We start from the raw sequence: 26,793 nt of genomic DNA, 5'->3' as shown, positions 1-26,793 counted from the left end.
CTTACCTGCCAACATATTCCAACCAAGCAACATCATAGTAGTGTATAAATAAAAATACTAAAGCGGCAACTAAACTTCACTTGTACGGGATGATTGCATAAAAAATAAACATTATGTTGCAGATATTTATTTTACAAATTTAATTTAAAAATTATGCTATCCTCACAACCATGGCATCTGGTCTAGTGTTTATCAAATCAACCACCTATAATCAATGTGCATATTGGTAGTCATCAGATCAACAGCCTATAATCAGTGTGCATATTGGTAACAAACGGTTGTTCAAGTACAAATATTTTTAGCACCGAAAAAGGTTTCATCAAGAATCTTGATATTTTTCAACTGCCAAGGCCTGTCCATTAATTATTGAAAAATTCGTCAACAAAACAAAGGACAAGAGCTTTATAGATAAAAGAACAAAAAACATATAGTGGTATCAAGAACACCACTCTCTTGCATTCTGGAACATGCGCAACCAAGGACTAGGCCCATTCTTCTCCACATGCCAGTGCTTTGGACACCATGGGAACTGCCACATTAAGAAGCATCGCTCTGGATGAGGCATCATAGCGAGATGCCTCCCATCTGGGGAACAAATAGCTGCTACCCCTAAAGGAGAGCCATTCACATTGAAAGGGTATGCCTCAGTAGGATTCCCAGCATCATCACAATATCTGACAGGAGCCAACTCAGAATGAACTATTCGGTCAAATACACCTTCGTCAGGAAAATATGCCTTTCCCTCACCATGAGCAGCCCATATACCCATTGTGCTACCTGCCATGCCCTTGAACATCATAGCCGGTGATGACAGTATGGTAACGCTTGTAAAGCGACATTCAAACCGCCCAGACGCGTTATGAATGAACCTTGGTTGTGATAGGTCACCACCAGCACCATGCACACCCCCAATTAGTGGACCAGGTATCCAACCCAACAAAGCCATTAGCTGACACCCGTTGCATACACCTAGACTAAAAGTGTCCGGTCGCTTGTAAAACTCCTGAAATTGTTGCAAAACATGCTCATTGAATCTTATGCAAGCAGACCAACCTTTTGCAGAATCAAGCACATCAGCATAGCTAAATCCACCAACGAACACAATTCCACGGAACTCTTGCAAAGAGATCTTTCTATTGAGAAGGTCTGACATAGTAACATCCCATGGCTCAAAACCAGCAGCATAAAAAGCTGCAGCCATTTCTCTATCTCCATTGCTCCCCTCTTCTCTAATCACAGCCACTTTAGGTTTCACAGTTGCAGACAAAAACTTTTCCTCAGTGAAGACAGGAGAATAGGTCAGATCCCATGAGGGTTCATATCGATGTTTTAGTCCTTCTTTCTCCATATCCACACAAGATGCCAGTCTTTGGAACTTCTCCAGCTGAAAACTAGTCTCTTCCCACATGTCCCTAAGGATGCTAGTTTTTTCTGTTAAGAAAATCTCCCCATCAACCTTAACTTCTATGGATGGACTGGCTGTTACTTGACCAATGACTTCCGCTGAAACTCCCACATGGCCCAACTTTTCCATCACCAAAGTCAGATTTTTCTTGCTTACTTCAATAACTAACCCAAGCTCTTCAGCATATAGTGTTTGGAAGAGGTTGTTACCTTGAGATGTCAAGTTCAAATTAAATCCGCAATTACCAGCGAATGCCATCTCTAAGGCACAAACAAGCAGCCCACCATCGCTGATGTCATGGCCAGCAGATATCAGTTCATCAGTAAGAAGATTTTGAACACCTTCAAAGACCTTTTTAAGGTAAGGAACGTCATCAAGATCAGGACACTCATCCCCAACTTGATCAAATGCCTGAGCAAGAGCAGATCCACCTAACCGTCTCTTACCTTTTGACAAATCAATATGAAGCAAAACACCTTCATCCTTAAGTTTTAAGTCTGGAGTCACTGTTTTTGTTATATCAGGACAAGTAGCATAAACACTGATAACAAGATTTCCAGGAGCCTTGACAACTTCTCCATCAGAATGGGCTGCCATAGAAAGGCTGTCTTTTCCTCCATCAATAGCAATGCCAAGTGCAATCATTGCTTCAGATAAAGATATGGCAGCATCATACATGTCAGCTCCTTCCCCATCTAGCTTGGCAGCATACATCCAATTACCACTAGCCTTGACATCAGAAAGGGAAGTGACCTTTGCCCATACAAGATTTGTTAGTGCTTCTCCAACAGACAACCTAGCCATTGCTTTGGGGTCTAACAAGCCTTTGATTGGTTGTTCCCCAATGGCACAAGCACCTCCAGTCAAATCAGTAAAAGTTTGAGCTGTAACAGCAACATCAGCAAGTGGAATTTGCAAAGGACCAACAGTTTGTTGTTGTGCAACTAGACCAGTAACACACCTATCAACTTTTGTTGTTAAGAAACGCTTTGAACAGACAGATGGTAAACTCAACACCCTCTTCAAAGAATCTATCACTGTAATAGCAGGAGCAATATCAAGTGGCTCCCGCTCATAGACCACCCGACTAAAGTGAAAAGATTTTTTAGGCATGTCACCAAGGACTTTCTCTAATTCAAGATCAACTGCGGGTGGGGGTGGAGGAAGTCCATTTGAAATACACTGTTGGGTTGCTAGGCTATCAACTAACACAACACGTCCGTCACCACTAATAGTTCCAATAACAGCCATTGAAACTTTTTCCCTGCTACAGATTGATTCCAAGAGATCACGACTTTCAGGCTTCACCAAGATTGCATCCTGTTCCTGATACTCTGCCCCCCAAATTTCTAGAACAGACATTGTATGATCACCAACCACAATTGCACGGACATCTATCTCTGCACCCTTTGGATATATAATTTCCTTTACAACATTGCAATTCCCACCAGCACCCTGATCATGAATGCTGATTATTGGGTTTTTATCCCCCATCTCAATACAGGCCCGAACAAGGCGATATAGTTTTTGAGCCATTTCAGCATCCCCACGTTGCACAGCATTGAAATCAAGCTCTGCATCATTCTGCCCACTAACCATGCTAGAGGCCGCCCCACCTCCCATACCAATGCGATAAGCTGGGCCTCCAATCTTGACAACCAGCATCCCAATGTCAGGTTCTCCCTTTGTTATATGAAGGTGGTCTATCTGTCCAATACCTGCACTGAACATTATTGGCTTCAACCATTCTCGTCTCTCCCCACTAGGAAGTCTCATTCCAAAAGTTCTACAGAAACCCTGGATCAATGGCTCTCCAAATTTGTTCCCATAATCAGATGCACCATTACTAGAATCTATAAGAATCTGTAAAGGTGGTGCCAAATTTGATGGATAAGTAAAGGAGGGGTCTTCCCATGGAGCATAAAAGCTTGACCTGTTGAGATTCCCAACACAGTAACCAGCTGTAGCTGCCTGGACAAAGGAACCCCTTCCAGTAGCATGTGTATCTCTAATTCGACCTCCTGCACCCGTCTCTGCACCAGGATAAGGTGCCACTGCACATGGAAAATTATGCGTTTCAGCTGTAAATAAGATATCTAAATCATGTACTGCAATTTCCAACGGGCATGATGAGCCAGGATGAACTGGTCGGAGCTGCTTTACTGGGAAACCCCTAATTGCACTTGAGTTATCATTAAACCCAATAACAGAGTTATTTGGATTTGCCTGCAGAGTACTTTTCACAATTTGCATTAGAGTCTTATTCATAAGTTGTCCATCAATGAAAATCTTTCCAGTAAAAAACCAATGTCTGCTATGCTCACTGTTGGATTGCGCAATATCAAACAACTCCACATTTGTTGGATTGCGCTTAATGTCTTCTCTGAAAAGTTTGGTGTAGTATTCTAAATCATGGTCATCAAAAGCGAAACCCATCTCTAGATTAATCTCTTCTAATGCCTTTCGTCCCCTCTCCATAACAGGTATATAACGAATCTCCTCAGGAACAATATTGGTCTCGAAGGATGTTAGTTTTTGCCTATAAACATATTCAGTCATTCTATCATGCACCATAAATGCAAATTCATTTATTTGATGACCCTGCAATTCACTAGAGGTGAACAACAAGTACCTCCTTGACCGTTCCAAACGGGTCACTTCTGTCAATCCACAAGCATGGCAAATTGCCACAGCATTAGTAGACCACGCTGTGGTAAATGACAACCTGGGACCAACCTCGACTATAACTGAACTCAACCCCTCCTTCCTCTTCTTCTCAAGAAAGCTCTCATTTCCCAGATTCTCGGGCTCAAATGTTTCTTGAAGAAGCCATTTAAGGACAGAAATTTTTTCACTCGAAAGTTGTGAACTAAGGCCAACATTATAACATTGCTCGGTTTGTATTTCCACGATCTGATCAGAGATCTTCACTTGAGTATCCTTTAAAAGCTCAGCAGCTGCACTTTTTTGCATAAACGGGACTCGGAATAAATGAACAACTTCCGAGGCAGGTTTCTCAACCAAACCAGATTGCTCTTCTACAGAACTGTTCACACCACCAGAAACCACTGCTCTGGGATTTTCATGAGCCTGACAACTTAAAGGCAAAGCTCTTCGAGTTGATCCCAGAGCCCAATTCCTATTCCAAAGCGTACCCCAAAGCATGTGACTTCTATGTTTCTGAGGCTGCTTCTTCAAAAACAATGTCTGCCTCGAAGTACCCTGAAACAAGTTCACAAAACCCATAAACAAATATGCATTTTCAATTGCCAAATTAAACATAGTCCACCAACTTGTCAACGAAAGATATAACCAAAACAAACACAAACCCAGGTCAACCATGCAAACTTGGAAGCCATCCCAATATGTTACTACAACAGTAAAGGTGAGGGAAAAAACAAATGGAAAGGGAAAACTCATAAAACATAGCTGCACTTCATTTGCTAGTTTAACAAGCTGCACCAAGTGATCAACGAAAAACTGACAAATAAAAACAACCTATGCCAAAGCTACAAACCTTAAACGAATCAAAATATGCTATAACAGCAACAAAACATGAAACACCCCTTCCCAAAAAAAAAACGACGACAGCTAATGAATAAATGGGGTCCGTTACATGATGCTAATTTAAAGACAGGGAGTAAAACAAACCTGCAGGAATTGAGATACCCCAAATTCCGTGACAGCAGCCATGTCCTCGATCAAGTGTAGGAAAGCTCTTAAACAGAAATAGACGGCGAAAAATAAAAACTTTGAGGACCAAGTAGAATCATAAAAGTTATGGTGCGAATAAAAGTGAAACGAAGAATACTGAAACAAAAAGATTGTGATAGTACCGAAAAAACGAGGAGGATTTTGGATTGGCACGGAATAAAACCCTGTTGATTGCTTTGGCGCTATTTCCTATTCTTCAATTTTATATTCTTTTTTTTTTTCTCTTCCTCGGTTGGATTGATCAATTCCTTTTCTACTAAATTCTGTAGCCTTTGGTTTGATGGAAAAAATTATTTCTGCAAAAGAAAATATATACTTATTTCTTGATAAAATATGTGACAAATAAATATATCATTTTTATTGAATATAGGATTAAAAGCGTATATTTTACTTTTAATTCACTTATTTGGGATTTCAAAATTGATCTTTTTTTATTCTTTTTATTAGTATATTTTTCATTACAAGAATACCCTTAGACAATATTTTACTTTAGGAGTGTTCCTAAAAAGATCAGAACAAGGTACGTAGTTTTAATAAAATATTCCTAACTATTTAATTTAGAGAGTTGGCAAACAAGATAAGGATGGATTGCATAGGATGTGTTGTATGCTCCGGTTTTCCTCATTTTTTTAAGTAATAGTTTTATATTAATCTCCTTGTTTATTGTTTATTTTTAATAACAATTCCCTGTAGAAATTTCATGATAGGGATATTTTTAAATATTTTCATATCAAACGAGATTATTTTACCTGATTTAGATTAACAAATTAGTAAAGTAATAATATTATTATATAATCATCCACTAAACTCCAACTAGTTTTGCTCAACTGAATGGTAAATACAATATGGATTTTCTTTTTAAACTTCAATGGTGATCAAATTGCCTCTCTTAAACCAATAATCAGCAAGATAAAATATTTGTATATAAGTTTTTATCTTGTGTTGCTGCATAAAATTCACGCGACATTTTATTTTTTTCTTGGCATATTTATTGAAACATCCAAAATATAAATTAATTAATCACATCATACTAAAAGAAGATAACAAATGAAAAAATATAGATAAATTTTTAAAAATATCAAAAGAGACTATAAATTCTACAAATAAATAGTTAGATAATTAAAGTTATGGATTATGTTCTTAAAATTTTAATATTAATAATTCTAAAACCATTTTTTTTTAAATTGGCAAAAATCAGTTCTTAAATTAATTATTTAGGCTTACAAGTACATTGATTATATCACATCTAGCTGTTTCAAAATTCAATAATTATCTTAAGTGAATTTTCCCTGGCAAATTGTCTTTTTGACTATTTTTTATTTCTTATAAATAAAAAATACATACTAATATATTGATTTTTATTGGAAAATAAAAATTATTCTTTTCTGGATAAAAAATCCATATTGATTCAAAATGTATTAATAAGTATATAAGTCTATAATAAATTATTTTATTGTGCTTCCAGTACCTAAATTTTTATTTTAAAACTTGTTTACATATATCTATGAATAAATATTTAAAGCATATTTAATCATATAACTTTTTAAACTTTTATTAATAATTAATATTTTTAATTAGATAAATTAAATTAATTATTATATTTATATGTTCAATTATTTGTTATAATTATTATAATTAACTAAAACTTAACTTTTAAATGTTAATGATTTAAATTATAATAATATAATATTTTTATAATTTTACAAAAATATAATATAAAAATTTAATTTTTTTAATTTAATTTTTTAATTTAAAAATAAATAATAAAAAATAAAATATATTAACAGGTTAGAACGGACTGATTGGTCTGTGCTAATTTAACAAATTTAACAAACAAAACGAACTAAACCAAAAAGAAATTGAAAATTCCTGTAAGAACACTTGATAATAACATATTGTTTAGAGGAAATTTTGAACTTTTGAAGACTTACAAGCACAAAAATCGAATTATATCTATCCACCCTAATGCTCAAACTCACCATTGTTGGTTGAAGCCCCACACTGGTTTTTCTTCTTTCTTGTTTTTTTTATATTGTTCTAACTTTTAATACTTATAATCTAATAGTGTGAAGAGATGATGAGAGTTATTATTCAATTTCTGTCCAGAAAATCTAAATTTCAGCAAGAAAATCCATGTGTAGTGATTAGCAATGAAATTTAACAGTATTGTTGTAAAACAAGAAAAAATATTAAAGGAAAATGAAACTTTTGATTGGGTTTGATAGAAAAAGATAAATCTTTCAACTTAACCTAAATCAAAGATAAGGAACTAAATACTAGTTTTTCCTAAAGTAGCAATTTAAAATAATCCATTATTTTAATAAAATGCTGGATACGGCTACAAATTTTAAAAGTGAAATTTTAAAAATAATCATTTTAAAAAAATTGTAAAGCAAAGATGATCCAGATTTGATTTTTCGCACAACATTTTTTTTATAAATTTTCTAGTTTAATTAAAAAATTTTATAGTATTGTTTTCTTTATTAATGTTTTGTGCCTACTTCATTCGTCTTTGACCTTTTATTCTTAAAGAAAATTTTATTGTTTGATGTGAAATTTCCTATAAAGACTGGTAGCTGTTTTGATGAAATGGAAATTTAATATTTGACCAATAAATAGCAACTTTATGATGGCTATTGGATACCATAAAAAGAGAAGAAAATAGTGTCTCAATAGTGTGTTTTTGTGCATTTATCTTAATTTTATTTAAGTTACTTAAAAATTGAAATAATTATGTAATAAATAAATTACTTGTTAATTCCTCTCTCCAACGGTATATTTCATCATCACATAATCTTTTGATTGGTTATAAAAACAAGGTATTTTACTTTTATATTATATATATTCCATAACACCGACATTTTCAGGTTATGTTTACTTCAACTGAATTAATTACTATGTGTGCAGATGGATTTGTGAATTATGCATCTATTCACATTAGTATATTTGAGAGTATTTTTTTGAGAAGGATTTACGAGATTCACCTCATTTCCATCCTCATATAAGGATGAGATTTAAAATATTATTTTACTGAAATGTCCCTTATTTTTTTCAAACATGTGAGCTTTGTTGACAAAATTGTGAATCACAGACAAGACTTTGTTGTGTTGTTATAATAATAATAATTAATAATACAATCGTAGGAAGAAAGAAATATATTGTATTATTTTTATTAATTTTTTTAACTCTATTATTTCAAATAATTCTTAAATTTACTTTCAATCATTTCTAAATTATTTTAAAGAAACAACAAATACTTTAAATAATTTCACTTAAGTGAACACAACTATAAATAAACGTTAATAATGTAACTTATATATTGATTATATGTAAAAATTTCTATCTTTTAATAAAAATAAATATAATTTACATTCTTTTAAATATACAAATATTTATCTTCATAAATTTCATAAATAACATTATATGATTAAACTTTTTAAGTATAATAGTTATTATAATTTTTCCAGTCATAATATTTAATATTTAGATATTAAAATGTATTCAAACAATGATCGAACTAAAATACTAATATATCAATAAATGACTAAGATATATTTTTTCTATTTATAGAAATAGGGTCCAATTAATTCAAATTAACATTATTTAGGGCTCGATTGAGGATTTTAAAATGACAGGGATCCAATTGAAAAAAACCTACTTAAACAGAGACAACTAAAGGAGTTTAACATAATTTATAACAAACACCATAATCAATCATCGAATGTAACGCCCCGGCAACTCACAGGGACCATCGACTGCCCCCACAGATCACCACCAGGCTACAAATGCATTTTGGTGATATGAGTAGTCAAATCAATTCCTTTAAGCTATCCTTCAACTGTATAGTCCCATACCTATACAGTCTCCAAATCCCTCTCATTCCGGTGTATGTTCGATTCATCCATGTACCCCTTCCACCCGAAGCTGCCAGGAGCCGCTCCTTGTCTGTGCCCCCTGCACCATGCTTCTTGTACCGGCGTCACTCCCCGCCCTCGTCTCTGTGCCCGGGTGTCACATGCCCACCAGCTTCCGCTCTGGTTCGTCCTCGAACCACACCGTACTGGGAGAGGCTAGGCTCTGATACCATCTGTAACGCCCCGGCAACTCACAGGGACCATCGACTGCCCCCACAGATCACCACCAGGCTTTCCAGTATGCTTTGTCCTCACTCGCACACTTTCCGGGAAAACTTCCCGAAAGGTCACCCATCCCAGAATTGCTCCAGGCTAAGCACGCTTAACCATGGAGTTCTTATGAGTCAGGCTACCGAAAAGCAAATGCATTTTGGTGATATGAGTAGTCAAATCAATTCCTTTAAGCTATCCTTCATCTGTATAGTCCCATACCTACACAGTCTCTAGATCCCTCTCATTCCGGTGTATGTTCGATTCGTCCATGTACCCCTTCCACCCGAAGCTGCCAGGAGCCGCTCCTTGTCTGTGCCCCCTGCACCATGCTTCTTGCACCGGCGTCACTCCCCGCCCTCGTCTCCGTGCCCGGGTGTCACATCGAATACTTTACATAAATAACTTAGAGATGTTCAAGGATATACAATTAATTTAAACATAATTAATATGTTCAAGGATATACAATTAGTTTAAACATAATTAACTTAGAGATGTTCAACATTATACAATTAGTTTAAACATAATTAACTTGGAGATGTTCAACAATATACAATTAATTTAAACATGATTGTGAAGACCTATTAGTGGTACTAGAATCAATAATTAACTTTAATTACTAGCTCTGGAATGAGTAGTTATATGATGAAGACTTTTATGTGAAGATTTTTTTTATCAAAAGTCATTCTACCAAAGATTTCGTATGAGCATGTCCCATTATTGTAATAAAAACAATATAAAAAATTCATCATATGGTTAGAAATACACTTATACTCAAAAGATAAAAGATAATGTACTAATAGTCAAAAAAAATTATTAGGAATTTCAGACTAAATTTAAGTCTTAGAGGAAAAAAAAATTAAACAACTTATAAGAATACATATATCTCAATGTAGTGGTATATGTTAATAAATTCTTCCCTCGACCATTTTGAGTAAAGTATACATGGATATTATGTATGATTATGGGTATATAGATACCATAAAAATTGAGAATAAAATCGAACAGGGTATTTCTTTTTATCTCTGAATAGTAAAATAGAAGAATATTTATCTCATTGCTGAAATACTAATTTCACATGTTACACATTTTTTGTTTTTCATTTTTATTATCAGATGATACCTTCAATTTATCAATCATTTATTTCTTCTCTTCATTTACATCTCACTCTATAATTTGAACACGATATCACTCGGATCTAGAATTTGAATATCATTGTAACATCCCAAAATATAGTGATAACCATAATCAGAATTAATTACATTAATCATTAAAGCAGTGCAGTCTTTACAAAAAGATACAAAAAGATACAAAAAGATACGAGGTTCAAATCGTCGAACGGCTTAAAAATGTAGTGTAGCCAGCGATATTCCAAATTCTAAGACTAAACAAAATACTAAAGGCTACCACATGTCGAGCACTCTAGGGCTCGACCTTAACCCCTACTTCAACCGGATCGACATCTTCCGAAATTTCCTCGGCCAGCGCCTCTTCCAGCAGCTCACTTCCATCTGCTCCCATCCACATGGATGATCATCGCAAGGACAAGACGGACGTACAAAGACAATCGACAACACAAAGAAGAGAACACAGGGTAAGCTCATGTAATTTAATTCATACATTAAAGTATCAATTCAATCAAGTCAAACATACCAGAATGATTCAACATAAATAAATAAATACATATCCAACAACTATTTCTAGACGGACCGTCCGGACTGTATGAATCTGTGTAGCTACAGGCGTCCTTGCACCCGAGTGATGTAGTAACTGTATTATACTCGACAGCTGCCACTCGAGGTTAGTCCGTTTCTTACGTCGCCCATGTTAACTTATGGACTAAGGACCTCCTGCCATTCCCACACATGAACTACTCTCCTCTACGTGAAGACGAGTGTCACGGAATATCAGGATGGACCAAGCCAGCATTAGCATGCCCACAGTCATACTTTACCAAATTCCACATTCAACATATGTGAGTCGTTCCTCCCTGGAACGCTCGTACAAAATTCATAAACGTTTATTCATCTCATATAATGTTCATCATTCAAAATCTTTCACTTTTAGTTTCATTTTTGTCTTTCAGTCCAAGTACATAATATTGAACTTTCAGCCCTCTTTATAACGAGGACAACCGTGAGGAACGAGACTGAAGAATTTACCCCGTTCCAAAATAAAGTAATACCGACTATCAGATAGATGAACGACCTGTATTAACACGGTGCTCGACACTGTCGGTCGACACAGATGAATGATCTGAATTACAAGGGGATTCGACACTGTTGGTCGACACAGATGAATGATCTGTATTACAAGGGGGTTCGACACTGTTGGTCGACACAGATGAATGATCTGAATTACAAGGGGGTTCGACACTGTTGGTCGACACAGATGAATGATTTGTATTACAAGGGGGTTCGACACTGTTGGTCGACACAGATGAATGATTTGTATTACAAGGGGGTTCGACACTGTTGGTCGACACAGATGAATGATTTGTATTACAAGGGGGTTCGACACTGTTGGTCGACACAGATGAATGATTTGTATTACAAGGGGGTTCGACACTGTTGGTCGACACAGATGAATGATTTGTATTACAAGGGGGTTCGACACTGTTGGTCGACACAGATGAATGATTTGTATTACAAGGGGTTTCGACACTGTTGGTCGACACAGATGAATGATTTGTATTACAAGGGGGTTCGACACTGTTGGTCGACACTGCTCCTTATGAGCTCTAAGTAAAAGACCTACATAGCTCATGCTCGACCAGAATCCTTCCCAAATGAAAGTATTCCAATTCAAAGAAGTTTACTAGAACACCAAACGGTCGAGAACCGTTTGATGTCGGACATACGTTATCATAAGGAAGTTGATATTCAAGTTTCACTTACATTCACTCGCTTCTAAGCATGTATATTTCATATTCACACGTATCACCCATATCATACATTTCAACCAACACATATCATATTCATTCAGTACAGCAACGTTCAAGCATGCATACTCAACCAGCATACATCTCATACATTCAGTTCATATCATGTTTACATACAACATACAAGTATAAATTAAATTACTAAGCTTCCCTTACTTGGATAGTAGTGTTCGTCTAACAGTATAACTTGGACTTGCCCAACTATGGCTTTCTACCCTCCACGATCTTTCTTACGTTCTTCAACTAAGTCTAACCAAAAGAAAAACTCAGAGAACTCAGTTTATACCCTTGCATGCGACTGAATCTTAGTTTGCATGTAATACAGAAATAAGCGTCCAGAGTCGAGCGACTTACCGGTTACAGAACTTGGATCTGTTCGGTTCAGATTGAAGCTCACGGCGCAGGGAACGTTCCTACGGTTCTGAAATTTGATCGGAGGAAAAAGGTGGTGAGTTACAGTAGAGAGAAGGAGGAAGCTTTCTAGAGAGAAGGTGAAGAAAATGAAGAGTTGAGTTCTAGGGAAGAAGAAGAATGCGTGCAGGTGAGTGGGAGAGATTTTCAAAAACTCAATTTTGTTCAATCCACGTCAAACAGACGAACATTTCCTCAGCCGACACCTGCACTCCCACTTCTCACTTCCTAAGCTTCTACGCGACACATGGCACTAGTGCATGCAGTGCAAAGTGCGTTTTTAATTTACTGAGCAGTGATGTGGCGTGTATTAATGGTGACGCGACAAGGATTTGCAGTACCGATTTTCTAGGGTCTCACATTCTCCCTAACTACAAAAATTTTCGTCCTCGAAAATTAGAAACTTACCCATAAATAAGTGGGGATACAAATCTCTCATAGCATCCTCCACTTCCCATGTTGAATCGCCCGTCTTCGCATCCCACACCACTTTAACTAGACGAACGTCCTTTCCTTTGTATAGCTTGGTGCGGATGTCTTCTACACGGACTGGTTGCAACTCAAGTGTTCGGTCTGGATGAAGTTGAATGTCTTCCAACTCTAGTACGTGGGAGGGGTTAGCTATGTATTTCCGAAGTTGGGAAACGTGGAATACTGGGTGAAGGTTCGACAGTTGAGGAGGCAATGCTAGTTCGTACGCTACTGGGCCAATCTTCCTCAGTATTTGATAGGGTCCGACGAACTTCGGGGATAATTTCTTTGGTCGCATAGCTCTGCCGACTCCTGTGGTTGGATGCAGTCTAAGGAATACGTGATCGCCAGCTTGAAATTCTAACGGTCTTCTTCTCTTGTCGGCATAGGACTTCTGCCTGCTCCTCGACATCTTCAACCTCTCCTGGATTAACTTCACTTTCTCGGTCGTTTGTTGGATAAGTTCAGGTCCAGTTAGCACGTTCTCTCCTTCCTTGAACCAACAAAGTGGCGTTCGGCACTTCCTCCCATAAAGTGCTTCAAATGGTGCCATTCCAATGCTCGCCTGGAAACTGTTGTTATACGTGAACTCCACTAGCGGCAGGACCTCATCCCAGGCGCCTAAGTGATCTAGGACGCACGTCCTCAGTAAATCTTCCAGCATCTGGATCGTCCTCTCAGATTGGCCGTCCGTCTGAGGGTGATAAGCCGAACTCATCTGCAATTTGCTTCCCAACTCTCCTTGTAAGGATTGCCAAAACCGAGATGTGAACCTCGTGTCTCGGTCAGAAATTATGCTCGACGGTACTCCATGCAGACGAACAATTTCCTGGATGTAGAGCTTGGCCAGATTGGTCATCGACATCTTTAAATTTACTGCCAGAAAATGAGCGCTCTTCGTCAATCAATCCACGATCACCCAAATTGAGTCATGATTTCTGATCGTACGTGGTAGGTGGGTCACGAAATCCATGGATATGCTGTCCCATTTCCATTCAGGAATCTCTAAAGGTTGTAATAGGCCGCCCGGTCTTTGATACTCAGCTTTGGCACGTTGACAAGTTAAACATGATGCCACAAAACGTGCGACATCACTCTTCATTCCTGGCCACCAGAACGAACGTCGAAGGTCTTGATACATCTTAGTCATACCAGGGTGTATGCTAAGACGACTATGATGTCCTTCCTCCAAGATAATCCTCTTCAGCTCGCCATCATTAGGAACGCACGTCCGACCCATGTAACGTAACATGTCGTCCGTTCCAGTGTTGAAATGTTTGGCATGATCCGTACCGAGCGCGTTTAAAATCTTAACCAGCTCATCATCCTCACGTTGCTTCATCCAGATTCGGTCGAACACATCACTTGTTATCCTCAAGGTGCAGCATTTAATACTGTTCGGCTCCAACTCGAACTGCAACCTTAGGTCTCTAAAGCTTTCCACTAGATTGAGTTCTCTCACCATCATAACTGAAATGTGAACAGATTTCCTGCTCAGGGCGTCCGCCACTACATTAGCCTTCCCCGGATGGTAGAGTAACTCAAACTCATAATCCTTTAGAAACTCAAGCCACCTCCTCTGCCTCATGTTTAACTCCTTTTGATCGAAGAGGTACTTGAGACTCTTGTGATCGCTGAAGACCTGAAAGGTCGCTCCGAACAGGTGATGTCTCCAAATCTTTAGCGCAAACACGACTGCTGCCAACTCTAAGTCGTGTGTAGGGTAATTCTTCTCGTGAATTTTTAGTTGTCGAGAGGCGTACGCCACTGCTCGTCTCTCTTGCATCAGCACACAGCCTAAACCTTGATGAGAGGCATCACAGTAGACTTCAAATGGTTTGGCTGTGTCGGGAATGACCAACACTGGGGCGCTCGTCAATTTCACTTTCAACTCCTGAAAACTTGCTTCACACTTATCAGTCCAAGCGAACGGTTGATCTTTACGAGTCAATTGAGTTAGCGGAGCTACTATCTTGGCAAAACCCTCAATAAAACGTCTGTAGTAGCCCGCAAGTCCCACGAAGCTACGCACCTCAGTGACCGAACGCGGACTCTCCCATTCTAGTACCGCTCGCACTTTCGCTGGATCTACCGAGATACCTCCAGCCGACACCACATGCCCCAAGAACTGAATCTCTTTCATTCAGAATTCACACTTAGACAACTTGGCATATAATTCCTTCTCCCGCAACACTCCAAGTACAAGTCTAAGATGCTCTTCATGCTCGTTTTCGGTCTTGGAATAGATGAGAATATCATCTATGAAGACGACCACAAACTTATCCAAATAAGGCCTGAATATGCGGTTCATATACTCCATGAACACGGCTGGAGCGTTCGTTACTCCAAAAGGCATCACCACATATTCATAATGCCCATAACGAGACCTGAATGTTGTCTTCTGTATGTCATCTTCCTTAACCCTGATTTGATGATACCCGGATCTCAAATCAATTTTTGAGAACACAGCAGCCCCATGCAATTGATCCAGCAGGTCATCTATCCTTGGCAACGGGTACTTGTTCTTGATGGTCAGCTTATTCAATTGCCTGTAGTCTATACATAACCGAGAGCTGCCATCCTTCTTCCTTACTAACAGCACGGGCGCTCCCCAGGGTGATACGCTCAGCCTAATAAACTGTTTCTCCATCAACTCTTCAATCTGCTCCTTGAGTTCAGCTAACTCTGCAGGCGACATCCGATAAGGCTGAACCGAGATAGGAGCTGCGGTCGTCACCAAATCAATGGTGAATTCAACTTCACGATGAGGAGGAAGCCTAGGTATTTCTTCTGGAAATACGTCGAGAAATTCGTCCACAACCAATCGTCCTCCACTATTCCTGTCCTTGGACGATCGTTCCAAACTTGCATCCCTAACTCCTCCGTCTTCATGCGTCATGATGAGAAAACAGCTGGCGCCCTCCATAATATCTTCCTTCAACTGACCGAGCGTCACTGACAATTTCTCCTCTTCTTCACCAGGAAAAATTAATTTCTTCGCTCCACAATCTATAAGAATGAGATTGGTAGCCAACCAATCCATTCCTAAAATTACTTCTAAATCCTTCAAAGGCAAACAGATTAAATTCACCTTATAACTACGCCCCTCAACCACAATAGGACATCTAATGCATACGGTAGATGTCCTAAGCTCTTCAGCCGCTGGGGTCGACACCACCAGGTCGAACTGCATATCTCTCTCAACTATTTCCAATTTCTCAACACACGCCTTCGAGATGAAGGAGTGAGTCGCCCCCGAATCAAACAGCACACGACAAGATATCCCATACAGCAAGCATTCACCGATTATAAGGTTACCTGAACTCGCTGCTTCCGCTCCAGTTATAGCATATACGCGCCCCACTGCTTGTGCTCTGCCACCTCTCGGTTGATTCCTTCCAGCATTTGATGGCCTCAACACAGCGCGTCCACCCATGTTATACTCACTCTCCAAGTGCCCATTTCTTCTACATCGAGTGCAGAATTTACCTCCCACTAGTTGAGGGCAGGACGAACGATAGTGTGGTCCTCCACACTGGAAACAAGTAATGTTGCCTGGCTGCCCAGACGGTCCGGCAGTGATCAACGCTCGTGATCCACTTGTATTTGATTGACTTGGACGAGCGTAAGGAGTATTTCTCGTATTAGCAGTACCCCTGGACACGACCGGTCCTCTAACCACCTGTTGCTGTTTCTTTTGTCGTTCCACCTCTGCCATATTCTTCTCCAGTACTTTGGCTCTTTCCACCATGGCAGGAAATGACCGAATGCATAAACTTGATATCAACACCTTCAGGTCGCTCCTTAGCCCATTCTCGAACTTCCTACACTGCCACTCTTCACTAGTGGCCATAGTGTTGAACCTCAACAACTGCTTGAAAGCATTGGTGTACTCCGACACAGACTTTCCCCCTTGCACCAACTGAAGGAACTCTACTTCCTCTGCGTAGCGAACGCTGTCTGGGAAATACTCTTCATAAAATTTGTTCCTGAAAACTTCCCAAGTGATGGGAGCATGAGCGTCTGTCAGGATAGCCTTCACACTCGCCCACCAGTGGCTGACCTCACCAGTCAACAGGTATTCAGTAAACGCCAATCTGTTGTCGTCAGGGCACCTCTTTGCATTATAAATCTTCTCCATGTCCCGCAGCCACTGATCTGCCTCATCAGGAAGGCATTTTCCACTAAACTTGGAGGGATGATGTTGAAGAAAGCTCTCCAAACTCCATTCAGCAGTAGGCGGGGCAGCGTTGGAAGAGGACGCTCCTGCCGCGCCCCTAGTTGTAACCAATATCTCCATTAACTGCCGCTGCGTCGCCTCAGAGTTGGATCGAGAGGCTTCCAGACTCTGCATAGCTGCCTGATTTTGCTGCATCAGTGTAGCGTTCTGCTCCATAAGGGTGGTATTTTGCTGTTGAAGTCTGTCGATCACCGTCTCCAACAACCTAGCGCTGTTGGACGTATCCGGTTCATTGGGTTGAGGTGGCGGAGGAAGTCTAGGTGCCATGTATTCTATGGACACAGAGAAAACGAACATTAGTAGTGTTCAAAGAGTTGGGAATTAACCCATTCAAACACATATTAAGCACACAGCAAAACGTAGTGCACTCATAATCCTACAGTGTCCTTCAAAAGAACAAAACTGCTCTGATACCACTAATGTAACATCCCAAAATATAGTGATAACCATAATCAGAATTAATTACATTAATCATTAAAACAGTGCAGTCTTTACAAAAAGATACGAGGTTCAAATCGTCGAACGGCTTAAAAATGTAGTGTAGCCAGCGATATTCCAAATTCTAAGACTAAACAAAATACTAAAGGCTACCACATGTCGAGCACTCTAGGGCTTGACCTTAACCCCTACTTCAACCGGATCGACATCTTCCGAAATTTCCTCGGCCAGCGCCTCTTCCAGCAGCTCACTTCCATCTGCTCCCATCCACATGGATGATCATCGCAAGGACAAGACGGACGTACAAAGACAATCGACAACACAAAGAAGAGAACACAGGGTAAGCTCATGTAATTTAATTCATACATTAAAGTATCAATTCAATCAAGTCAAACATACCAGAATGATTCAACATAAATAAATAAATACATATCCAACAACTATTTCTAGACGGACCGTCCGGACTGTATGAATCTGTGTAGCTACAGGCGTCCTTGCACCCGAGTGATGTAGTAACTGTATTATACTCGACAGCTGCCACTCGAGGTTAGTCCGTTTCTTACGTCGCCCATGTTAACTTATGGACTAAGGACCTCCTGCCATTCCCACACATGAACTACTCTCCTCTACGTGAAGACGAGTGTCACGGAATATCAGGATGGACCAAGCCAGCATTAGCATGCCCACAGTCATACTTTACCAAATTCCACATTCAACATATGTGAGTCGTTCCTCCCTGGAACGCTCGTACAAAATTCATAAACGTTTATTCATCTCATATAATGTTCATCATTCAAAATCTTTCACTTTTAGTTTCATTTTTGTCTTTCAGTCCAAGTACATAATATTGAACTTTCAGCCCTCTTTATAACGAGGACAACCGTGAGGAACAAGACTGAAGAATTTACCCCGTTCCAAAATAAAGTAATACCGACTACCAGATAGATGAACGACCTGTATTAACACGGTGCTCGACACTGTCGGTCGACACAGATGAATGATCTGAATTACAAGGGGATTCGACACTGTTGGTCGACACAGATGAATGATCTGTATTACAAGGGGGTTCGACACTGTTGGTCGACACAGATGAATGATCTGAATTACAAGGGGGTTCGACACTGTTGGTCGACACATATGAATGATTTGTATTACAAGGGGGTTCGACACTGTTGGTCGACACAGATGAATGATTTGTATTACAAGGGGGTTCGACACTGTTGGTCGACACAGATGAATGATTTGTATTACAAGAGGGTTCGACACTGTTGGTCGACACAGATGAATGATTTGTATTACAAGGGGGTTCGACACTGTTGGTCGACACAGATGAATGATTTGTATTACAAGGGGGTTCGACACTGTTGGTCGACACAGATGAATGATTTGTATTACAAGGGGGTTCGACACTGTTGGTCGACACTGCTCCTTATGAGCTCTAAGTAAAAGACCTACATAGCTCATGCTCGACCAGAATCCTTCCCAAATGAAAGTATTCCAATTCAAAGAAGTTTACTAGAACACCAAACGGTCGAGAACCGTTTGATGTCAGACATACGTTATCATAAGGAAGTTGATATTCAAGTTTGACTTACATTCACTCGCTTCTAAGCATGTATATTTCATATTCACACGTATCACCCATATCATACATTTCAACCAACACATATCATATTCATTCAGTACAACAACGTTCAAGCATGCATACTCAACCAGCATACATCTCATACATTCAGTTCATATCATGTTTACATACAACATACAAGTATAAATTAAATTACTAAGCTTCCCTTACTTGGATAGTAGTGTTCGTCTAACAGTATAACTTGGACTTGCCCAACTATGGCTTTCTACCCTCCACGATCTTTCTTACGTTCTTCAACTAAGTCTAACCAAAAGAAAAACTCAGAGAACTCAGTTTATACCCTTGCATGCGACTGAATCTTAGTTTGCATGTAATACAGAAATAAGCGTCCAGAGTCGAGCGACTTACCGGTTACAGAACTTGGATCTGTTCGGTTCAGATTGAAGCTCACGGCGCAGGGAACGTTCCTACGGTTCTGAAATTTGATCGGAGAAAAAAGGTGGTGAGTTACAGTAGAGAGAAGGAGGAAGCTTTCTAGAGAGAAGGTGAAGAAAATGAAGAGTTGAGTTCTAGGGAAGAAGAAGAATGCGTGCAGGTGAGTGGAAGAGATTTTCAAAAACTCAATTTTGTTCAATCCACGTCAAACAGACGAACATTTCCTCAGCCGACACCTGCACTCACACTTCTCACTTCCTAAGCTTCTACGCGACACATGGCGCTAGTGCATGCAGTGCAAAGTGCGTTTTTAATTTACTGAGCAGTGATGTGGCGTGTATTAATGGTGACGCGACAAGGATTTGTAGTACCGATTTTCTAGGGTCTCACAATCATCACCTTGAGTGTGAAATAAATCATGCATGTTGAAAGAAAATAAAATAAAATAAACCATACCTACTGAAAAAAAAAATCTCACATTGTATGTATTCAATCCAATTGTTCCCTTTTTCTTTTTCCTTAATTTTCACTTGACTTTTCCCAATATCTTTCTATTTCACCAAATAGCTTGCTACATTCTATAATTTCTTTTTTCCTGTGACCATTAGACCAATCGGTTTTTAATTTATTTCTGTTTCTTCCTTTTTCTTTCGTCACAAACCAAATCATTCACATTTCAGCAGGGACAATTATGTTATCAGTAATTTACTCTAACTATGCAAAGAAAACAAACCCTACTAAAGAAACATTTGAGACTATCATAGTTAAACTCTGGTAAGAAAAAACTCAATTCCTTTATTATTCATTAATTGATATATAAAAAGGAATATATATTCAGAGGCATTATCTAAAGTTTTCTGCCATGCATGCCAGGTGATTGATTAGGCAAGAGGGCAAGCTCCCATTATTCGGTCAGAGTAGAGGCATTATCTTATCTCCAGTTTTCTATCATACACTACATGCACGCCAGGTGTTTGATTTTAGGGTTGCCACCATCCTTCACTATGGACTGGTGTCAACCCTCCACCGACCCTTGCTCAGTGCAAGATGCAAGTATTGAACCAAGACATACATCAACTTCCTTTTATTTTTTGGGTTACAATTACAAGAAATGCCAAAGTAAACTTTGTGTAAAATGATGATTAACAGCTTAAGTATATTATAATGAAATAATTATCAGACAATTCCTGAGATATATTATAATGAAATAGTTATCAGCGTAAGTATATATGTTATAATGAAATAGTTATCAGACAATTCCTGAGATAATTCAGAAGCAGTTAGGCACAGCAGAGACAGAAAAAAGCAATTAGTCAATATAACCGTAACTACTACCTATCTAACATAAATACGCATTAACTCATGTGTATTAATTGTTCCCACAGGTTTATGTGTGTTACTTATCCACCAACCTAACATTCATTGTACGTTGCTTGCATCTGGAAATCAAGTAAAGTAGATAAAGGGTAGATGGAATCTTCAGTAAACAACAATTTCCTTCTCCCAATAGAAAAAGATTTTTCCATGACGAAAATTACTGATAGAAAGTTGATTTCTATATAATGGTTTTCCCAATCAATAACTCTCCGACACATCAATTTCTTACGATTGAAATCCAACAAATGAGTGTCCTAAATAAGGTTTAACCACATACATACGTACTTATTTTGTGAGGGGGAAGGGGTTGTCTTTAGCAGCTAGCATTTTTTAGCCAAGGGAGGATGTATTTGATAATATGGTTTGCCTATTGTAGTGGAAAACCAGGCTGTCATCTGAACTATTGCTCTACTGGCCTAGGGTTTTATTTGATCATATTAGACAAACTTAACCCCAATAATATTGTTAATTTACATGCTTGAATTTTCAATTTCAAGAAATGTGTGTATCCTTCTCTGTTTCCCTTATCATCCCTTATCATTTTCATACCCTACAAGCCTACAACAAACATCAAGGAGACTAGGACACATGCTGCAAAGATACTTTAATTGGCCAAGTATTATTCATATTTCATGCTCCTCAAGGAATGGTCATAGGCATACTTACTTCATTCATCACTATATCACTCCCTAAATCACATTAGTTTCAACAAAACCACAGTAAAAGTGATGGATTAACACTAATTTAGAAGCAAAGGATGTGCCATGTGAACAGCATCACAGAAAGATTACAAAGGTTCCTTTGTTTCTACTACTTTACAACAGTACAAAAAAGAAAAAAAATACTATACATCTTATTCGTTTGGTTTGCATAAGTTGGTATAGTATTTATCTGATAAAAGTTAAAATCGATCGTTACAAATTGCACTTGGTGTATCAGACAAAAATATCAATAATACACTAATGGCATGTATCAATTTTGTATACTACGGAATTAATAGAAATATCCTCTAGAATGAGGAGCAGTTAATGGTTTGAGGTTTTTTTCTTTCTTTTTTTATGTATAAAGTAACCATATTTTCTCTCTCTCTCTCTCTCTCTTGTATCATTTATTAGATATCGTATTCCTCTCTTATTTGCAAAATTTGGTTTATAAGTAACATTTCTCTAATATTTATATTCACAGTTTAATTTTTGTGAAACAAAGACCCAGCAGTGGAAGCAAACCCAATGGCTAACAGTATATTTTTTCAATCAATGTATGACATTTATACAATGTTAACAATGCGCAAGGATTTCAACCACACAGATGAAACATGAAAGAAGTTACAGTTTTCCCACATTCAACATTCCAAAACATATGAAAATGAGAATATATAAAGTGTCAAATTGATGAACGAATTGAGGAAGAAAGCAAGCAAAAATAAGATATCAAAAAGGAATACCTAAGGATTGGTACAAGATATTGAACAGCCTCGGTCCAATGAAATACCGAACAATTAAAAATACAGTGGACAGAATGATGCGACCCATCCCATACTTCATGTCCATCGATAACTATTATCTAAAAAATTTATGAAATGATGCTGGCTAAATGAGTTTCTAAGCACGAGTGACACAAACCGAAAGGCGAAGACCATAAATAATATTATCCATTATGGGGTCCAACTTTAATGGGTGCAGGTTGTTTCTGAGAAAATACTAAAAGGCAAAGCCCGTAAAACCTAGAAAACAAAAACAAGGGGAAATACACCCAGACAACCTTTTTTTTGACACCACCTCTACATGAGGCATAATAATGTTGACTGAGTTTAAGCAGTATGGTCTATTCTAAAATCCAAACAAACAGCATGAGAGTGATTTGATTCATTCAGGGAAAAGGAGATGAATCCGACCATATCACTGTCACCCCTTCCCTTCTCTTTAAAGAAAAGTTTGTTCCATCTCCATATGAAATGTAGCAAGTGTAAAATCATTCAATGCGGCATAGACTCCAATTAATGCCATTTCCACACTACAATTATCCATCAACTTCATCTACTCAATGAAGTACTAAATGTTACTTGGAAGAGTCAAACAACACGTTTGCTTACCACAAATTCCCGCACACAGCTAGCTAGCTCCACTCTTATTCCTGACCATTTCATACTCCATCCTTATTATTACCTACACATAATCATAATCAAACTCTTCCACCAAAAATAACAGATCCATTAGACACAAGAGAAACAAACAAATAAAGCAAACCATTGCTACTGCAAAGTTTCTTAAAAGAGAATAACAATAATAATAATAATAATAATAATAATAATAATAATAAAACATCTCCTTGACTCGAGTCTCTTTTAGAAGCAAAAATTACCAAACGAACCAAAAAAACAGCCTAGTCTTGTGCTTACAAAGAAAAACCGTCAGAAAAATTAACATACTTAATTCACATGTCAGTAAGATTAAGCAAATCCATCATCGCTGAGGCTCAGAAGGAAGGTGGAGGACGAGGTGGAGCAGCTCCCCAAAACACATCATGAGGCATGTTCTGACCATTGTGTAGCAAATTAGGAGGCAAATTATACATGGCCATTGAAACTTGTTCACCTAAACCCTGAGATTGTTGTTGTTGTTGTTGCGGCTGCGATTGCTGTTGCACTTGCATTTCTTCTTCACCTTGTTCATCCTCCAGCGGCAGCCTCTCATAAGTAGCATTGGCGAATGTGGCGGCGATCACCATCACCGGCCCGGAGGCCACCAAAGAACCAGCAACGGTGCCGCCAACGACCTGCCCCTGCCCTCCGGCCAAATAGACGGAGAGTCCGGTGGCGCCAGGAGGCGAAGGAGAGGGCAAAAAAGCGCCGGAGAGGGAGAGAATCTCGAACCTTCCGTGGAGGGTGATGACTCCTGCGGGCGCGGCGGGTTGGCGGAGAGTGACGTTGGTGACAATGCCGCTGCCGCTGAGGACCGACACGCCGCGGTGGCGGCGGTTGGCGAAGGCGGCGATGCTCTCTGCTACATCACTACCGCTGGCGATTTCCAGCACGTGGCTTCGGAGCGCGTTGGGGCTTTCTTTGGTTATGATAATCGGCGGCTTGGGCTTGTTCTTGGAGCCGGGAGGCCTGCCACGTGGCCTCCGACCACCGCTTCCGGGCTCCGAACCTTCATGGCTTACAAGGTTCTGATTCTGGTCGTCTCCGTTGTCCCTGCTGACCTCTTCTTCCGTGGTGTTGGTGTTGGCGTTTGTGTTGCTGTTGCTGCTATTGGTCGGAGTAGTATTGGCGTTGTTATTGTTCTCCATCAACTCTTGCTCTCTAATCATTCCCACATTCCCAGCCCACCACCGATTCGCCATGTTCGACTCCAACCTTTTATTTTATGTTCAAAACAGACAGAGGGATAAAAAAAAAATAGACAGCTCAGATCTCTGTCTCAATTAAGCACGAAAGACATGCTTTTTGCATGTAAACCCTAACCACACATGTAAACAGGAGTAGTCACATCCACCCAATTGAGAGTGTGTCGCAAAAATTAACTAAGGTGAAGAAGCAAAAGGAAAACTGAAGGGAAAAAGGGTGTATAGAAGTACAGGAAAAGATAAGAGAAGAAAGGAGTAGTTGAGGTTGAAGTTGAAGGAGGTGTTTTTTCTTGACAAAAACGCAGTGTTTTCGGGGGGTTGTTGTTGCAGCAGAAAGGATATAATACGGTAATATGGTAATATGCTTTTGTAATTGTACCTCAATCTATGCCACTAAAAGGGTCAGATTAGTACGGGCAGAAGATAGAAACAGTGGGAAGTACCTTGAGAGTGAGCGGGGTCCTCTATCGTTCTTTTATATATATATATATATATATATATATATATATATATATATATATATATATATATATATATATATATATATTTTATGAGAGAAGGAAGATGATGCTAGCAACAGCAACAGCAATAATGGTAGTGTTATGTTATGATATGATATGCATTAGGAAGAAGTAATATTGGAGAAGGGTAAGCGGTTTTGAGGAGGGAGTGGTTTTGGGGTGTCTCCCTGGTAAGCGGTTCTTGTGTTGTGTTCAAAGTTTTCAACTTCCGAAGCAAGCAGAACTCCATCCACTTGTTGATGTTGTGTCACCTACTCACTCAGCTTTGTTCAAAACAATATTAGAGAGAGAAAGAAGAGAAGCAAGCAAGTTGAGCGAGATATGCAAGCAAACAAGATGAATTTACTCTGCTACCCTCGTGCCTTGGTGGCTTGGTTGATCATGTTAGTGATTGAGGAAGTGGTACTTACTAGCATGGTGGCTGGAGTGACGCGTGGGGGTGGGCCTTCCACACCAAAATCAAATGCTTTGTTTCTGTTCTTCATCTTCTTACTGCTCCTGTGTTCACTTCTGAACTTCATTCACTCTTCTACTTCTCCCAATAATCCCACCTCTTTCGCATTTATATCACAACCTTTTCCTTTTTTTCCCCCTTTTTACTCTATCAACAATCTATTACTCCATCACATACCATACATTCACTGTTAACAATAACATGCATTGTCAACCTGTCATGGACAACACCATGTTTTTCTTTTGGAATCATTAGATTTAAAACCCTCCCACTTTCTAACATCAAAACATTAGCTAACTGCTGTATTTAGAGTAATACATAAATATTAACTGTTATTTCAGAAAATTAATATTTACTACCTTCAGTAATCACAAGTGTTAAAAAGTGTAAACTTTTTTGGTTATTACTTTTACATCTAGATTTTGGTTAGAGTCTTTGTATATTTATTTGGAAGAAGAGATATAAGTCAATTCAAGGTCAGATTTTATGACTATGCAGGTTCAGAAAATTGAAATAAGTGAGACAGTGGCAAGATAGAAATCATCGTAATCATGAAATAAAAAAAAGTATTTGGTGATTAAAGTGTGTTTTGTGGAGGAGATTTTAGTGTAATTGGAGAAAAATAATTACTTTGTGGAGTCCTTGAATAAATAAAGATGAAAGAAGAAAAGGAATAAAAAAAGTTATAAGAGGGCGGCAGGAGCAGGAGTGGGGCACATCAATGTCTGCAAATGGCGACAAAAATAACGAATGCCAATGTCTCTGAAACATCACCGCCAACATTATTTCTTTTCTACTGTCCCTCTCACAGGAAAATTTACTTCAGAATCAGTAATCATTTTTTTATTATTATATTTTCAAGACAGTAATTATTTTATGTCTACCTTTTATTTTTATCAATTCAGTCATGAATGTTACTTTTTTTTTTAACAATTGCAGGCTGATATAGTAATAACCAAAATGACATTGTGTGTACAGTGTATGAGTTGTTGAGATAGTCTTGGTTTTGTTTGTTTTTGAGCTTTGATTGAATGAAATTTTGGTGTGTGTTGTAAATGAGCATGGGAATTGGGATCACTGCCACCAATACGTAAGTAATGATGCTACTTTTGCAATGAATCTACTGTAAGCAACCAAAAAAGTGAGAATGAAACCAGAAAAACATCTCGAACAAAACACATCTTACAACAAAGTAGATGCTTCTAAAAAAGGGAGACAAAATAACTTGAGGGACTAAATAAAATGTCATAGCATGTACAAATAAAATTCATATAGTTAATTTATTTCAAGAGGGTGACAGATGCAGGTTGTGTATATATGTAACAAAAATAT

General features: G+C 38.5%; 3 protein-coding genes across 15 annotated transcripts; all 3 read right to left on the bottom strand.

Annotated features, from left to right (window-relative positions):
* Positions 1-278: 278 nt before the first annotated feature.
* On the bottom strand, positions 279-5,390 carry LOC108329036 (probable phosphoribosylformylglycinamidine synthase, chloroplastic/mitochondrial). Of its 3 annotated transcripts, XM_017563017.2 has the most exons (3): positions 5,242-5,390; positions 5,057-5,123; positions 279-4,627 (listed from the first exon to the last, which is right to left on the bottom strand). In XM_017563017.2, the coding sequence occupies exons 2-3, from the start codon at positions 5,096-5,098 to the stop codon at positions 437-439; spliced, it is 4,233 nt and encodes a 1,410-aa protein (XP_017418506.1). In that variant the 5' UTR covers positions 5,099-5,123; positions 5,242-5,390; the 3' UTR covers positions 279-436. The 3 variants fall into 3 exon arrangements, with proteins under 3 accessions (XP_017418506.1, XP_052729601.1, XP_052729600.1); XM_052873641.1 differs by lacking the exon at positions 5,057-5,123 and having other exon boundaries at positions 5,242-5,379; XM_052873640.1 differs by lacking the exon at positions 5,242-5,390 and having other exon boundaries at positions 5,057-5,235.
* Positions 5,391-10,481: 5,091 nt separating this feature from the next.
* LOC128193377 (uncharacterized) lies at positions 10,482-25,699 on the bottom strand. Of its 11 annotated transcripts, XR_008247241.1 has the most exons (6): positions 24,930-24,992; positions 23,234-23,306; positions 19,738-19,804; positions 12,539-19,632; positions 12,341-12,433; positions 10,482-10,754 (listed from the first exon to the last, which is right to left on the bottom strand). XR_008247241.1 is itself a non-coding variant. In XM_052873632.1 (5 exons), the coding sequence occupies exon 5, from the start codon at positions 17,601-17,603 to the stop codon at positions 15,210-15,212; it is 2,394 nt and encodes a 797-aa protein (XP_052729592.1). In that variant the 5' UTR covers positions 17,604-18,001; positions 19,540-19,632; positions 19,738-19,804; positions 23,234-23,306; positions 24,930-24,992; the 3' UTR covers positions 10,482-15,209. The 11 variants fall into 11 exon arrangements, 8 of the variants coding, with proteins under 8 accessions (XP_052729592.1, XP_052729596.1, XP_052729593.1 ...); XR_008247243.1 differs by having other exon boundaries at positions 12,341-19,632; XR_008247242.1 differs by having other exon boundaries at positions 10,482-12,433.
* Positions 21,998-24,955, bottom strand: LOC108326764 (AT-hook motif nuclear-localized protein 15). Its single transcript, XM_052873639.1, has 2 exons — positions 23,570-24,955; positions 21,998-23,329 (listed from the first exon to the last, which is right to left on the bottom strand). Exon 1 carries the CDS (start codon positions 24,481-24,483, stop codon positions 23,617-23,619), a length of 867 nt encoding a protein of 288 aa, XP_052729599.1. The 5' UTR covers positions 24,484-24,955; the 3' UTR covers positions 21,998-23,329; positions 23,570-23,616.
* Positions 25,700-26,793: the final 1,094 nt, after the last annotated feature.

The sequence above is a fragment of the Vigna angularis genome, chromosome 2 (genome assembly GCF_016808095.1).
Source record: "Vigna angularis cultivar LongXiaoDou No.4 chromosome 2, ASM1680809v1, whole genome shotgun sequence".
In the NCBI taxonomy this organism is placed as follows: Eukaryota; Viridiplantae; Streptophyta; class Magnoliopsida; order Fabales; family Fabaceae; genus Vigna; species Vigna angularis.
This window is presented reverse-complemented; position numbering and strand designations above follow the sequence as displayed.

What these genes read in the sequence shown, in the direction of transcription:
- LOC128193377 (XM_052873633.1), bottom strand. Translation starts at nt 17,603, where the DNA reads ATGTTCGTTTTCTCTGTGTCCATAGAATACATGGCACCTAGACTTCCT.
- LOC108326764 (XM_052873639.1), bottom strand. Translation starts at nt 24,483, where the DNA reads ATGGCGAATCGGTGGTGGGCTGGGAATGTGGGAATGATTAGAGAGCAA.
- LOC108329036 (XM_017563017.2), bottom strand. Translation starts at nt 5,098, where the DNA reads ATGGCTGCTGTCACGGAATTTGGGGTATCTCAATTCCTGCAG. An exon ending in GGGTATCTCAATTCCTGCAG is followed by an intron (nt 4,628 to 5,056) that starts GTTTGTTTTACT and finishes AACTTGTTTCAG; the next exon opens with GGTACTTCGAGGCAGACATT.